Here is a 17312-nt window from a genome sequence, read left to right on the forward strand (position 1 = left end):
AGGAATATTTTCATGCCATATAACTGTAATTTAACTTCTCATGATATTTGGTCAAAGAGCCATGGTTTGTACTAATGAGTAAGAACTGTTTGTGTGGAGCTCTTTCCTAGAAGAAGGTTGAAAAGAATCTGTTTGAACTGAGGATAACCAAAACAAAGGCAAGTGTAGTGGATGAGTAGTGCTTGGCAGTGGATTCAGATACTAGAGCTTGACCACCTTCTACCTGTGTTACTCTTTGAGCCTCAGTTTTCTCATCAATGAAAATGAGAATGTTAATACTGTATTACCCTGATGGAATTGCTAATGCACCATAGGATGGAAAGTGCTTAGCCCATGTTAGAGACTCAAAATGTCAGTTCCCTGTCTTTTGATATCTGCAGGGTGTTTTCAGTTATTCTGGCAGGAACTAGTTGTACCCAAACTATATTTTCTTTAAAAAGTTTCTAATTCATGTCTAGGTTTCTTTTTTTCTTTGGAAAAAATTTGAAGAGTTTCCAGAACACTGTTGGGAAGAACCTTACTCTCCAGGGAGAGTGGAAGACTCTTCCCTGGTGAATATAGTCAATGGAGAACTTGAAGATGCCGACATCAGATGTTTCCACAGTCCCCACCAGATCACCCTATTGTGAGGCTCAGAGCTAACAATCTCTTCAGAGTTTCCTGATATCTTTACTTTAAATAGCTTATTGAAATATAATTCATATACCATTACATTTGTCCATTTAAGGTGTACAATCAAATGTTTTTAGTATTCACAGATTTGTTCACAAATGATCACCACAATCAATTTTATGTCATTTCTGTCACCTCAGAAAGAACTCTCATCCCCTCTAGTAGTCACTCTCTAACCCTCACCTCACTTCTCTTCCAACCTCCATCTCTAGGCAACTGCTGATCTACTTTCTGAATCAATAGATTTGCCCATTTTAGACATTTTACATAAATGGAACTGCACCATATGTGGCCTTTTATTTCACTTAACACAATGTTTTCAACGTGCATACACATTGTAATATGGATTAGTACTTCATTCCTTTTTATTGCCAAATAATATTTTCAGATGGATATAACATTTTATGTATGTATTCATCAGTTGATGGACATTTGAGTTGTTTCCACATTTTGGCATTATGAATAATGCTGCTCTGAATATTCATGTACACATTTTTGGGTGGATATATATTTTCATTTCTCTTTTTTTTGGTGCTGGGGATCGAACCCAGGGCCTTGTGCTTACAAGGCAAGCACTCTACTGACTGAGCTATCTCCCCAACCCTATATTTCATTTCTACTGAGTATATACCTAGGAATGGAATTTCTGTGTTATCTGTAGCAACTCTATGTTTAACATTGAGAAATTGCCAAAATGTTCTGCAAGTTATTTACACCATTTTACATTTTTACCAGCAATCTTTGTGTGTTTGAATTTCTCTACATCCTTGCCAACATTTGTTGTTATTTGTCTAGTGGTTATACCTGTCTTGGTGTTAAGCCATATCTCATTGTAGTTTTGATGGATGTTTTCTCTAATGACTAATGATGTTGAATGTCTTTTTTCATGTGCTTACTGACCACTTGTATATCTTCTTTGGAGAAAAATCTCCTTGTTCTGTTTTTCAACTGCTTGGTTTATCTTTTTATTATTGTGTTGTAAAAGCATTTCTGGATACAAATGCCTTTTGACCTATGATTTGAAGGTATTCTCTCCCATTCTGTGGATTGTCTTTTAACTTTCTTGATGGTATCCTTGGCAGTGTAAGTTTTTTTTGTTTTTAAATATGTTTTAGTTGTAGATGGACACAGCACCTTTATTTATTTTTATGTGGTGTTGAGGATTGAACCCAGTGCCTCACACATACTAGGTGAGTGCTCTACTACTGAGCCACAACCCAGCCACCAAAAGTTTTTAATTTTGATGAAGTCCACTTGATCTATTTTTAAGTTGTTGCTTGTGCTTACATTTCTTTTTGTTTGGTACTTTGAGAATGTACAAGGACTGCAGGAAATGAGCAATTGATCTTGTAGGATTTTAGTTTCTTCTGAAATTATTTGAGTAGGAGATACTTATGAAGAGATCACTGTTAGAGAGTCAAGAAATTTCAAAAAGATATTTTAGAAAGACCAAGAACATGACTAGAATAGTTCCTCATGGTATGTTTGATACAAATGAGCTTGTAGCACTCTTATTATATGGTGACACTCCCTGGTACCCAGCTGGGGTGCCTGCAGCTAGTGAAGGGATACTATATATGAAGTCATCTGCCATTTTACATTTTACTATCCCTATTTAATTTTATTCCAAGGAAACCCTGAAAGGACTAGATGGTCCTTTCTTTGCTAAAGTACCTATAGGGGACTAGTTGAATTTCTTGTGATTCTAGACTTAACTGGAAACAAGTCTCAATTCAGAGCACTTTTAGTGAATTATGTTTAGGTCTATGGCATCATTGAACCCTATAACCATTTGAGGTTTGATAATTGACTTGAGATTCCCATCACATGTCATCTAGCCTCCTCCTGTCACTTTCAGTGACAAGCCACTCACTATTACTTAGGGAGATCATTTTTATCTTTTAGAGTTTCTGTGAAGATTAAAATGTGTTAAGTTTTTAGTATCTTGAATGTCATAGGCACTTAAACACATGGTGATTTTAATTGTTTTTGTTGGAAAGCCTCTCTTAAATGAAGTTGAAATCTCTTCCTGAAATGAATCCCAATTAATCCTACCTCTTATCTCTGAGGATTCCACAGAACAAGTCTTTCAAATCAGTCTTTCAAAAATTAAAGAAATTATTTGAGTCTCTCGAACTTTTTCTTTTCTTTTTAATTGTGGTGGGGGACTGAACCGAGGGCTTCATGCCTGCTAAGCAAGTGCTGTACTACTGAGCTACATCCCCAGCCATGTTTCAGTGTTATGTGGCATTTTTTTCCCCTTTAATCTCCTCTACTACTTTGCTTGGTAGTAGTTATGATGGTTCCCAAACCTATCCGCCCCTCAGAATAATCTAAGGATTATTAAGTACAGTTCCTGAATTTGTGGGTCTGGGTTGGGGTTCAAGTAGTCAAACAAATAAAAACACCCTCGTTGGTTCTGGTGGTGCAGTTGAGAACCTGCAGCTGTTGATAGATAAATCAGAGTGGTAAGTGTTAGGAAGAACAGACTCTAATTTGCTATCCTGGTCTTGTAAACAGAGTTTCTTGGCTTTTATACTCTTGATAGATATTTAGGTCCAGATAATTACTTTTGTTAAAGGGGGCTCTCCTGTGCATTATAAGATGCTTAATGGCATTCTGAACGCACTAGATGCCAGTAGCCCAATCCCAAGTTGGGACAAGCAAAAATGTCTCTAGACACTGTCAGTTGTCCCTTGGGGGAGAAAAATCACTCAAGATTAAAACCACTATCATAAAGGATGAAAAGAAAAATCACAGTTTTGATAGTTGGAGAATGATTGAAAATAATTTTCAGCATACTTCTTCCTCCCAGTATCCTCTTTCATAGATATTACAAATGAATACCCAAAGTTTGGGCTGGATTAGTTCCAGGTTGCTTTAAATTAATAAAGCATATTTAAATTATTCTGCTTTTCTGATGTATGGTGGATTATACATGGTCATGTAATATACTACTGTTAGTTTTCTTTAAACCTTCTTGTCCATAGCATTAATTGTCATAATAATCTGATATTTTATCCTATGTATATATACCACCCTTTCTTCAACTTCCTTCTCAAATCACACAGGCAGGTAGCTCAAAAGAAAATGCTTGAGAGGACCAATACTCTGTAAGCATATGTGCTGATATGTCTAAATTAGGTTTTTATTAAACTGTGTCTTGCAGTGAGAGCTTATAACAAAATTACAGAATTGAGACACCTTCTGGAAATTGCTGAGAGCAACTATAAACACTTGGGTGGGATAACAGAAGAGGATCTAAAGGAGAAGAAAAAACAGCTTGAATCTGAAAAGTAATGTCCTTAAAACTTTAATGCTTTGTATTTATTTACCTTTCTAGATGCCATGTGAGGGTTTGTTGATTACCAGCTTGTTGTCTCTTCCTCTCAATGGGTGTTGGGTTCTAAAACCTCCTAGATCTCCTGATGGAGAAGGGGTTAAGATTTTCTTTTAAAGAAAATGTGATAAAATACACACAACATAAAATTTACTGTCTCAACCATTTTTAAATTAACAGTTCAGTAGCATTAAGTATATTCACATTTTTCTGCAACCAATCTCTAGATCTCTTTTTCATCTTGCAAAATTGGCATTCTGGAGTTCAGGTTTTTTTGAGACCACACCTATTTTGATCTTTTCAACCAGCATAGGTCTTTGAACATCCCCATCAGATTGGATTGCCTACTTACAAATATGAGACCCACTCCTGTGTTTGCTGACAAGAGTACCCATCAGAGTATGCTTTTATATCTAGAGGCATTGAGCAGTTGTACATGCATCCTAAATTGGCTCTCTGGACATTGGGTACCTCTCTAGTTAATTAATGACTGCTAGAATAGAAGATGCCTCATGCATCTTTCCTCCCACTGCCTTTATGCCTATCTGTTTGCTTTTTAAGTGCACAGGGAACAAAGGGGGACAGAAGATGAGACTTCAAGTTTAATCAAACATGTGTCTATAAAAGAGAACGTTGTATTACATATGGATTCCCTTCCTCCTCATCCTCTACTTTCCCTGCCCTTCCCATTGTTTTTTTTCTCTTACCTTTACACTCTTAGAACTGCCTGTTTCCTTTATATCCCCTTCCCGATCTAGCCTCTCTAAGAATTCTGGTAAAGGTATTTAGAGTAACATCTTGTTTTCCTTCTGTGGATAGTACTTGGGGTTTTAAATAGAAGACAAAACCTGGTGCTGGAACACTCTATATCTTAATGGGATTTTAGTTGTTAGAAGCTGTGGTAGAACTTTATTTTTTAATTAGGGCTTCATTGGTTTCTCACAGATCACATCATATAGGTAGCTAACCACTGCCTCTATACTGCTCTAAGTGTTTGAGATGTAGAATATTTTAGTATTGGCCTTGGTCTAAGAACCTAGCTGAAAGTTCTTAGATCCTTTCATTTGTATTTTGGATATAAACTCCTGATCTTTGGTATATCTTTTTTAAAAAAAGGATAAATATTGATTTGAATGATACACTTTTGATTTTTTTGTTATTTACTAGTTACAAACTCAGTACAACAAAACATAGTCGTATTACTCCATCCCAGGGTTTATCTTCCCTTCTTATTTGTTGAACTTCTGGGCTTCCACTTCCTCCATCTTAATCCCACTTGTGTTTCTACCAGAACTACTTTTTTTTTTTTTTTTTTTTGCCGTGCTGGGGATTGAACTCAGGACCTTGTGCTTGCAAGGTGAGCACTCTACCAACTGAGCCATCTCCCCAGCCCCAGAACTACTTCTGTGTACTCTTAGACTGCCCTCCTTGGGGACCTGGAATCCAAGCCAGCATGCCTTGGGAATTGCAGGCAAAAAACCTAGTTCATGTCACAGCATCTCCTGCCTGGATCATTGTTACTTCTTCCTGACAGGTTTCCCAACTTCCTGTCCCTGTGCCCTCACCCTCACCTCCTACCCCTGTAGTCTCTTCCCAGCATAGCATCCAGAGTAATCATATTAAAACTTTAGTGAGATCATGCTGCTTCTCTGTTCAGATCCTCCCGTGGCTTCCCATTTCACTCAGTAAAACTGAAGTCCTTACTATGACTTATAAGGCCCTACCTACTTGTTCTGGCTTTCTTAATCTCAGACCTACACTGCTTTCTCTTTTATTTTGTTAAGCTACTCCAGCCAGAATTGGCCTCTGATGTTTTCTTTCCTTTTCCTTCCCAGGCATACTTCTGCCTTAGGGTCTTAGGTCTTTCCATCTCTCTGGGAATGTTCTTCCCCTGATGTCTAGCTATCTATTTTCTGCAGAATTTTGCTCAAAGCACCCTTTTCAGCAAAGCCTTCCCTAGCCACTGAACATGAAGTGCTAATTACCTCCTTCACAGCATTTTATATCACTGTTGCCTGCTTTTTTTTTTTTTTTTAGCTCCCTCCCCTTAGGACCTGTCATCTCTGACATACCAAATGTGTTTGTGTGTGTGTGTCCCCCCCCCCCACTATCTGTTTTCCTCCGCTACTAAGTTAAAGAAGGCACATGTTGGCCTTTTTTTCATTATTGTATCCTAGTACGCAGATCAGTGCTGGTTCACAGTAGACCTGAAATACATAATTTGTTCAATAACTATGCTTATGCTTTATTTTGTTTGTTTTAAAGGGCGCTTTCCACTATTACCAAAAATAATTGATAGTTGTATTGGAGAGTAATTGAAAACAATTGTTTTTGACAGGACCATCAAAGAGCTGCAGGACCAGCTGGAGTATGAGCGACTCCGTAGAGAGAAATTAGAATGCCAACTGGATGAATATCGAGCAGAGGTGGATCAACTTAGGGAAACACTGGAGAAAACCCAGACCCCAAATTTTATGGATGTGGTGGTATCTTTAACATGTTTATTTTTTATTGAGGAAATAATAACCAGAGTACAAGCTTTTGGGCTGGTTACAACCATTTTGATTTGGGAAAGCCATTTAACCACTTTGCGCTTCAGTTGTAAGTTGAATAATTTATACTTCTTAGAGCTGATGTCAAGATTACGGGAAAATACATTATATCTATAGGGACTGTTTATCTCTAATGGTTTCTTTCTCTCCACATACACATTCACGTGTGTGTGTGTGTGTGTGTGTGTGTGTGTGTATTTTAGTTAGGACATCAGCATGGTTCCTGATTGTGCAGTAAGTGCTATTGTTATTCTTGTACCATATAAGGAAGAGATTTTTTTAAAAGCAGAATAATCAATAAGAATTATGAGGCAGTTAGAAAGTATGTATAGTTTAATATTCTAAATAACCAGAATAAAGTGCTTTGAATGGAATCCCATTTTAGAAAGCTTCAGCAATTAAGAGTAGGAAAAGAGCCAGGGCATGGTGGTACACACTTGTGATCCTAGTTACCTGGGATGCTGAGGCAGGAGGATTGCAAATTTGAGAACAGTCTTGACAACTGGGCTGAGTGGATAGAGCACTTGCCTAGCGAGTGTGAGGGCTAAGGAAAAAAAAAAAACAGTGGAAAAGATCAACCTAGAAATTTTCATAGCATCCTTTTGCTCAGATTATGGAGTTATACAAACTATATATAGTTTATACAAACTATTGTATATAGTTATACAAACTATTTGTGTAACACTTTACAAAGTTATTTAGCAGGTTTCTTATTGTATGTCATTTGACTTGTCCTCATTTAGCATATGAAGAAATTGGGGCCCAGATGGCTTAAGTAACTCATTTAAATCACACAGCTCGTAATGGTGGAAACATCAGTATTCAATTATAAACTTTTGACTCCACAGTCTTGGCTCTTTTCATAATGGAAATTATGAATTTGGAATTCAGAATATAGCTGTAAAAAATAGAAAAATATTGAGTGACCAAAAGAGCAAATATATAGAAGGAGGCTAAAAGAAACTGATATATGGAACAGAGCAAGTCCAGAAAAGTAGGGTGGAGTACAGAAGACAGTAAGGTGACAGCAGGACAACCCAAATAGTGCTTGTGTTTCAGGCCTTCTAAATCTCTGAGTAGATTAGGCAGAAAGTGCACTGGGGAAACTTTGACCCTTATCTGTTCTGCAAGTGAAGATGGCTATAATGTGGTCCTTGTGACTGGCTTATCATGATACGTTGTGGGGATTCGGGTTATGGTTTATATTTTTTTTCCTGAAAGAAGTTTTTTCTTCATTATTGGGTGAATTAATTCTGTTCCAGGCCTGATCGCTTCATCTGATTTATAACAAAACTTCCTGGCTTCTTTTTATTTCATACAAACTAATCATTAATCTCTTTAATAGCCACTTTAGAGATATTAAAATATATATGTCCTTGTCATCTTGCACCTTGTGGCAGGAATTGTGCAACTTATATTTTCCTCAAAGGTAGGAGCATAAGTCACTTTTTTCCAGCTGCTCTAGGTGGGATAGTCTATTTTTGGGTATCACTCAAGCTATAAGTTCCTTTTGAGTCATTCCAAACTGATAGTCTCTGCTAAATTTTCCTTTTTTTTTTTACCTACTTAGGAATTCTCTTTTCATGTTCAGAAGCATTCTGTTTTTCAAGGTCAGGTCCTGATTTCCTTCTGCACAATCCAGGTTCTATAAAATGCCACCCTCCTCCAATAATATGTAGGGTTCAGGAGAGCCGACTCAGGCCCTGGTCTGTGGGCCTATAATGTTGTGCAGTCTTACTTTAGGTTTATTCCCAATTTTTGTAATGAGCTACTGTCACTGACTTCTCCTGACAGCTTTAACTCTGGCACTTGCGTTTTTTTTTCTTCTTCTGAAAAGCTTTCTGACTCTCAGTTTTCCTCATCTGTAAGGATGGGAGATAATATTACTTACCTCATGGGACTGTACTGATATTAAATGAAATATGTGTAGAAATCCTGTGCAGACTGTGGCACACACAAGCTATTATTAGCAGTATGTATTGCTTTCTCCCTTTCTTATATCTTTTTCTCCCTTTTCCTCCTTATTGCAGCTAAGGATGGGGAAGGAAGAGTTCATTTTGGAGTCTGACTAAATCTTTCTCCTACTTCTCTGGTCAGGACCTATGATTGCATAAAGTAGTAACTTTAAGTCTCTCTCCTCTACCGAAGAATCTGCAATAGTGTAATTTTTACTCAGAGAAGTTCTTAGGAGTTTCTTAGGATAGTTTGCATATTTAAAAGTTTTAAAAAATAAACACCTGTTTTTATAGTGGCTTTCTCAGATGTTATCTCATCTTTGTCTATATCAATGCTATGAGGAGGTAAGATTCCATTTTCTGTTTACATATGAGGAAGCTGAGCATCTTTTTAGAGTACATAGCTCAGGTGAAGCAGGAACAACTCAGAATCTCTGCCTTCTAGATATTTCTCTAATCTTTCTGTGTAAGTAATCATCAAATTCATACTTTAGTACTGTGTCCCCATCAGGACTCTCCACTGGTATTTCTCCCTGCCAATTGCATATTTCCACTTGAAATTTTTTTTTTTATTAAAAAAATGTATAAAGCCAAATTCAACATGAAGACCAGATTCCCTCTATGTCTAAATTAATGGTATCACCATTTTCTCACACTACTGTCTTGAGTCTTGGATTCTTTTTTCTTCTTTAGCGGTGCTGGGGATTGAACCTGGGGGTGTAGATGGTTCAGAGGACCGGTTCGCTGAGGGTGAGGATGAACAATGCCTACTCCTACCTAGCCTTACCCAGCGCGCTTACTCAGGCATCGGAGATCAAGCTCTGAAGGCATGGCTCTAATTTATTTAGGGTTGCACAGGACATATATAGGCACATTATCCAATCAGGTTAACGCACTGTTAAAGTATAACAGAGTCAGCCTATAGGTGAACTATATGTCGAGGGTCCAGGTAGTGTAAACAAACCAAATATGCCCTAAGTAATTCTGCCCAGCAACAGGTCTGACTCAAAGGGCTCGGGGGAATGGCAAGCTCCTGCACACAGCATGAGGCAAGGCAGTGCAGGTGAGCTTCACATCACAGCTTTTTGGGATGCATGACAGAATGAGGCCTTCAAACTCAGTCTCAACAGCTACAAAGACCTTCATTCCATGGCAAGTCTTTGCCATTACCCTCAGTTTCTCTGTCCAGACTGTTTGGCTTACTTAGACCAATGGTGTCAGTGACTGCTGTCAGATAAGCTTGAGGAATGTTCCCTACACTAGGGCTTTCTAACAATGGGCTACATCCCCAGCCCTTTATATGTATGTGTACATGTGTGTGAAAATTTATATTTTCAACTTCCTAAGGAACTGGGAATACAGGTGTGCACCACAGTGCCTGGCTTAGTCTTAGATTCTTAAAAGTCAAGATTTTGTTTTCTCCTTTAGCCCATAAAAAAGTGGGCCATCCCATAGATAGGAGCACATGCTCTACTTTTCCTGCTGCCCTTGTAGGTATCTGTCTGTCTGAACTATTATGATAGAATTTCTGTGTAGACACAGAAATAAATTATCAGTTTAAAGTATTGATTCCTTAGTTTGGCATTTATTCCTAGCCTACCTTAATAGCCTTATTTCTGTCTGTTTTCCTACATGTAGCCTGTGTTTTCTGACCTTACCCTACTCTAGCCCATCACCAAGCCTTTGTTCATTTTGTTCTTAGGCCTGCAGGCTCGCAGGCTCCCTATCACCTCTGCCTCTTAAAATCCCCAGGAATTTCTGGGCTTGGTGGCGCATGCCTGTAATCCAGTGGCTGGGGACGCTGAGACAGGAGGATCAAGAGTTCATAGCCAGCCTCAGCAAAAACTGAGGTGCTGAATAACTCAATGAGACCCTGTCTCTAAATAAAATACAAAATAGGGCTGGGGATGTGGCTCAGTGGTTGAGTGCACCTGAGTTCAATCCCCAGTACCCTCCACCAAAATCCCCATGAATCATCTCTTTTGTTACCCCTTTCCTAATGCCCGTGACCACATATGATTTCTCCTTCCACCTAGCACTTTGTACTGCTCTGAAGGCATCTCATTTGTATTACAGTTTGATTGGGTTCTTACTTTACACACAGTACTGAAAATTTAAGTTTCATAAGTTCATCTGATTCATCTTTATAATACCTTAGTCATCATCAACTTAGGTATTGAGTACTTGTATGTTGGGCTTTGTGTCAAGATTTATATTCAGCAGATACTGCCTTCATATTACAAATGAAGAAAACCAAGTTCTAGATAAAATGAACAATTCATGAAGTTACATAGCTTATTAGGTGTATACCCCTGATTTCAACCTACTAGCCCAGCCTCAAGTCCATGCTTTCCACATCACTTGCTGCTGCTACGTTCCACACCTTCACTTTTTCACCGTTGTGTAAGAAAATTTATTTTGACAAATTCCTCTTTAAAAACTTGGGTGGATAGCAAGTTTGCAGCCAAAAGAAGGGGATGAGAGAACACAGAGACTTGGCTTTTTCTAGGTGGTTTTGGAAGATAGCTTCCAGGTTCATACACTACTATATATGAATTAAGCTAAATGAGCTTATTAGCAAAGGTATAATAAGGAACATCTTCAGAAATTAATTCTAGCCATGAGCTTTCCCCATGGACATGTGCCTTGTCCTGTTCTTAGAGCTTCTTTATTCAGATCCTGTCCTAACTAGGTACAGAGCATTGTTTTTATTGGAAAAATTATTCAAAAATGACTAGGGAACATCTACAGTTTCCAGCCCTATCCCTTGCTCCTTTCGGTACCATGTATTGATTTTTCTGATAGGTCATGAGAATACCAAGATGATAAGAAATATCAGGAACAGTGGAAGCAGAAAAAGTGGAAAATGAGGCAAGGGTAGTAAAGAGGTGGTGTATAAACAGAAAAGGGAAGAAAGGAGCCAAGAAATATAAATCCTAGCCCTGTGGGCCTTGCAAAGAATCCAGAGGATGACATAATGACACTTTCTGTATTTCAGTTAGCAGTGTATTATGGTATGTTAGTCTAAGATACAAGAAAAGAAAACAAGGTGTTCTCTTCTGGGGATATTTTAGAGATAGGACTGAATGATTTTTCAAGGTACCTGCCAGCCTTAAGATTTAGCATAATATGAAGCACTGGTATTTTAGATTTTGGAACTTATTCACACAAAATCCTAAAATAAACTTAATCAGAGTTGAAAATACTTAGCTTGATTAATTATTTTCTTTTGAATACAATGTAGAAAAATGAAAATATGTTGCTGGAATGAAAATTTCATTTCTTTTTTTTTTTCCTTTGTTGATAGGAAGATGATTCATGTGAGTCCAGCAAAGAGAAGAGGCGAGTGAAAAAAAAGGTGCCTTCTACAGGAGTGTTTGTAAGAAGGTACTAATCAGTGAAAAAACTTCAAATAAACTTGCTGGATTTTCTCTTTCATTTAAGAAATCAATATAAATGTAAATGTGTATGAACTCTTCTCGGAATTGTTCTGATATGCTATGCTACTATGCCATTTCTGAAGGTGGAAATGTTTTATCAAAGGGATTTTAAAAATTATTTCACTTGTACACTCCCTCCCTATACACTTTTTATATACCTACGTAAGGAAGTCAAAAGTTACTAAATTTGCAAGTATTCACATAAATTGTAAAATATAAATTGTACAGTTTAAAGGAAATTAGTTCTAGATGTTCAAATTATTAAAAATTCTATTATGACTCCATAATAGGATTGTATTTCTTTCACTTCTTAAAGTACCATTTATTGTTACTATTGTGTTTATTTATTTATTTGGTACAGGGGATTGAACCCAGGGGTGCCTAACCACTGAGCCACATCCCCAGCCTCTTTTTTAGTTTGAGACAGGGTCTCACTAAGTTGCTGAATCTGCCTTGGACTTGGAATCCTCCTGCCTCAGCCTCCCAAGTTGCTAGTGTTATGGGGCGAAATTTAAGAACAGACCAATCACCACTGAGAAGTTCAAATTTGAGAATCTTTATTAAGCCAGCCAGCTGACTGTCTCGCACAATGCCCCCCAAAATGACTACAGCCCCGACCATAGGGTTGTAGGGGTTCTTATACCCAAAATTACATCAATCATAAGCGTCTGTTGCTATGATTCAAAATTACAAACTAACATCATGAGATTATCAACAGAGGGGGAAGTGGGTCAAAATGACCCTTACCTAGGTACAAACTAAAGAATGGTTACTAACATCCACACAACCACCGTTCACATGGTACATTGAACATTAGGAGCAATAGGAATCAAAAGAGAGCAATTTTTCATTACATAAGAATTGTCATTTTGTATTGCTAAACATGTAACACTAAGTAACTGATGATGAGGACAGAGGTAGGGTGTTCCCATGGGAGAAGCTTATTTCCTACATAACATGGGGTCTCAGCAAAATGGAGTCTGTCTGGCCTATAACATTCTCATGGAGCTGGATCCGTCAGCCCATCACACTGGGATTACAGGCACAGGCATCCTGCCTGGAGTGTATATGACTTTAACATTTTTCTGTTTTTCAAATGACATAACTTTTAGGAAAGAACAACTTTTCAATCGCAACTAAATATCTCACTTGGCAAAGTTTTACACAAAATGAAAATTTGCTATTATTAAAAAAACAATATATACTTGCTAATAATACCCATTTAAATAATCTGCTTCAGAATTCAACCTTTGTATGTCTTGCAAGATTTAGAAGAAAGGAAAATAGTTAAGAAGCAGCCTGGACAGGATAAGAAACACATGGCTTTATTATTTTTCTTCCCTTTTCCTCCCACTTCAAATTGAAGATTAGTTGTTCTTTGCTGACTAAAAAAGAAAAAGTATCATATTTTAATTAGGTTCTGATATAGTTCTCATATTTTCCCTACCTTTTCTTTCCCATTTTTCCCTTTTAAACTAGAAAAGATCTGTGACCATCTTGGGGCCTTTGTCTATATCTAATCTTTTTCTGAAGATCTGATTGCTAACTTTGGCTTCATTGGCAGTAGCATTCTCCACCATAATATACCAGATTGTCCATTCTCTGGATCCTTTTCATGGGTGCTAAAGGACATTTTAATATAGTATACAAGGACTAGTTTGCCCTCAAAAGAGTACACTGGATTGCTGACACAAGTTCAGTCTGGTTAACAAGTGTTGAAATGGATTAGCTTGGGCTGGGCTTATAGCACAGTTGGTAGCAGGTGGGAGGCCCTGGGTTTGATACCAGCACCACACACACACAAAAAAGACCTAGCTGTCCTCTTGATAGTTATATTCACTATGGTTAGTTTCTCTGTGGTTTCCAATGGGCTTTCAATCTATAATATTTATTTGGGCACTTTGTGTGAAATTTTTGTCAAGACCTTTATTATCTCTTAATTCTCACAACAGCCATATGAAGTAGATATATTTTATAGACAGAGATTAGGTGGTTGTACCTAGGATCATATATTGCAGAGCTGGGGTTCTAACCTTAGCAGCAAAAGTTCAGTTTTCATTCTCCTTATTAACCACTATTGGAATTCCAAATGCAACATTTCTCAGACTTTCTGGTACTAACAAAAGACTAATTTTCCCCCTCTAACTTATTGACTCTTCAATTAATCCCAACCATGGAAATTGTTTTATTTGCTGTTTTTTCAAGGCTATCTTTCTTGTCCCTGAGGTAGGAAATACCAGAAGAGTATTGTAATAGAAGCATGCGACAGGTTTCCTGGTTGTCCCCCATCTTTTCTCCTCTCTTATAGTTACAGTCCCTGGGTTTCTTGCTACTCAGGATAAGAACTAACTTCTTCACTTCCCTCTCTTCCAAGTTGTGATCAATAGGATGTGAACAAACATGGTGTGTTAAACGTTAGGGTCATGCCCCCTAAGGGAAAGGGCTTCCTACCTCCTGCACCTTTCTTCTCAAATGTAGATGTGGTGGTGAGTCACTGGACATTGTGAAAATGAGTAAGATGAGGAATCAGGGCCCTGACACCATGGAGCTGACACATTAGTCCTCAGGATTCTTGCTTTGGACTGTAAGAGAGAAGCAAGCCGATCTCCCATAGGAGCAGAAGAGAATGTACACTCTCTACAGACTGGCTGTTTCCAAACAAGAATAGGGATGAACTGAGCTTCTTAAGTCTTGTTTCTCCTACCAAATTTACAATTGGGTAAGTCACTTTAATTCATTAGAGCTGAGTGGAGGAGGGGTTAGAGTGATGAAGTGAGGACAATATTATGATGTTCTTCCACGTGTTAGTCCTTCTCATGAAGTAAGCCTTCCATCTCAATATTTTAACATGTTTTAAGTTGTAGCCAACCAATAATTTATTGTTTAATCTTCACTAAGACTAATAAGTTCTATGACAATTAAACATGTTTACCTCTGTGTATATGGGACTTCACATTGTTTGGCACACTGCAGGTAGTCATAAGGATTAAGTGAATAAATGCACTGTGGTTTATTACAGTGGACTTTAGTCTACATGGTCTTTATGAATATAATAGAAATTTATAATGTGCTAAGAACTCTTAGATAAGAGAATTTGGAGATAATGAATCAGAATGTAACAGGATAATGTTAAATCATAGAGTTTTGTTTTGAAAACAACTCTTTTAGATCTTTGAAGAAAATCCTCTGATTCTCACTCACTGGACATGTGGATGAGTCTCTTTACTTTTCTATATTTTTCCTAGCTAAAAATAAGGGCAGGATTATTTTGAATAACTGACTGACTTATTATCAAACTTTTAAAGCTACTGTGAAGGCATTATGAAACATTCTGAAGTGTTCAGCATTTTCTGACTGTGGCTTCTTGATGTGGATAGAAGTAAAGAACTAAGATGAAAATAACAGTTTGTAATTTTTAAAAAAATTACATATATACTGTCAATAGACACTAATATAAGAGAAAAATATAGGGCCCCCAAATAGCAAGAAAATATAAACCTGAATTTCTATATAAGCTTCTTAAGAGTAAGTTCTATATATAATGAGACATTTGAATTTAAATGAATTATTAAGTTTTTGTCTTATATAATAAGTTTAAGATGGGTTGAAATTGTTTTGAATTAAAAAGCAGGGATAAATTGGTTTTTATATGAAAAATTTAAAAAAGTTAAGTGTAATGATCAGAATAACTCCATAGATTTTATACTAGTGGTTAGACAAGCACACATTTTAAAAATTATTGTTTACTTTTATTATAAAAAGAAAATAATCTCCAGCTATATAGTGAGTTACTTTCAAAACCCAAACCACTTTGTTATAATAATCTTTTATTTTATATAAAAATTTAACTGCAGTAGTTATCAGGAGAGTTAAGTTCAGTAAGCATGTAGGCTAAGTTATAGCTTTCAAATTTGCAGGACGTACCAACAAAATTCTATTTGATTTACAAAATTCTTCAAGCAAATACAAGAAAACTTTAGTTCAGTTTCTATGAACTATCAAAAGGATAAGGACAAAGTGCCCTTCTATCTCAAATAAATCAGGTTTTGGATGATAGCTTTTCAACCCAATAAAATACAGACATACAAAATAAAGATAAAATACTTAAAATACTTCTCTTTAGTCCATTTATACTTTGAATAATCTTGTAATAAGTTTCTGCTGCAACTGAAAATGTTCAAAGAAACTCGGTCCTGGTGTAGTGTTCTACAAAGTCAACAGCAGCAATAGTAGATCATCAGTAGTACTTCCAGAATCTATAAAATCCCAATGCTATTGCCAGACAAGTGAACACTGAGGCTGTTAAAAAAAAGAAACTATATTACAAGTCAAATATTTGTTATTTTGCAGTGATTAACAGAATAATGTTATCATTAATTTAAACGAAGAGCAAACACAATTTTGTGCTCTTGTTTTTCATTCCTTAGAAAATTAAGCTAAAGATATTCTTAAACACAGTGTTAGTGCCTATTATTTTTATTTTTATTTTTGGTACTGGGGATTGAACCCAGTGGCATTTAACCACTGAACCACATCCCCAGCCCTTTTTCATATTTTATTTAGAGGCTGGGATTATAGGTGTGTACCGCTGTGCCCGGCAATGCATTATTTTAAAAAGCTTCTTATATTTTAAGACAGAATAAAGATGAAAATAATTTAAAAGTGTAGATGACATGTCAGAATCTAAAAACACCAAAATATGGAAAAAAAAAAAAAGAATCTAAAAACAGTATTTACAGTCATTAACAATGGCATTACAAATGAGTACTTTAAAGAATTATAAACATTAATTTCATTTTATGATAATTAAAACCATCTTTCTTACTTACATTAAAAATTATGTAGTTTAGGTTAATAGTACAGACATTCAGAATATCTATGGGGAAAAAAAATTGTGTGTGGTGCTGGGGAGAACCAAGGGCCTTGCACATGCTAGGCAAGTGTTCTACTACTGAGTTACATCTCCAGTCGGAGAAGAAAATTTGAATTGCCTTTTCAGTACATTTTAAGATAATTTCTCAGCTGGGCACAGTGGCCTGTAGTCCCAACTACATAGAAGGCTGAGCCCAGGACTTTGAGGCATCCTAGGTAATAGAGAACCCATCTCTTTTTAAAAAAGAAAAAATTCTCATAATTATGAAAAAATGAAATTTTATTGAAAACCCTTACAAAAACCTTCAAAGAGGTTGACAGCAGAAAGAGCATAAGGCTTTTTGGCTAATCTACCACCTGCTCCCACCCCCCCCGCCCCGCCCCTTTATTTGTGGTGCCGGGAACTGAACCCAGGCTCTTGTGCATGCTAGGCAAATGCTCTACCACTGAGTTACATCCTCAGATCACATAACACCTACTC

The 17312-nt window shown here is 36.9% G+C and overlaps 2 protein-coding genes across 6 annotated transcripts in view; one reads left to right on the forward strand and one right to left on the reverse strand.

Annotated features, from left to right (window-relative positions):
* Positions 1-15896, forward strand: LOC306640899 (ankyrin repeat domain-containing protein 42-like). The gene is made up of 4 exons (XM_079105635.1): positions 1-625; positions 3842-3968; positions 6351-6495; positions 11827-15896. Exons 1-4 carry the CDS (start codon positions 565-567, stop codon positions 11911-11913), a joined length of 420 nt encoding a protein of 139 aa, XP_078961761.1. The 5' UTR covers positions 1-564; the 3' UTR covers positions 11914-15896.
* Positions 15767-17312, reverse strand: part of CCDC90B (coiled-coil domain containing 90B) — a 17454-nt gene continuing 15908 nt past the window's right edge. For 4 of the 5 annotated variants that reach the window (XM_079105621.1, XM_079105624.1, XM_079105625.1 and 1 more), the window contains one exon: positions 15767-16258. In XM_079105621.1, coding sequence (XP_078961747.1) covers positions 16232-16258 — 27 coding nt within the window. In that variant the 3' untranslated portion in view covers positions 15767-16231. Of the gene's footprint in view, positions 16276-17312 lie in introns of all 5 variants that reach the window. The other variant, XM_079105623.1, reaches the window with a different exon arrangement.

Source organism: Sciurus vulgaris (genome assembly GCF_902686455.1).
Source record: "Sciurus vulgaris genome assembly, chromosome: 11".
Classification (NCBI taxonomy): domain Eukaryota; kingdom Metazoa; phylum Chordata; class Mammalia; order Rodentia; family Sciuridae; genus Sciurus; species Sciurus vulgaris.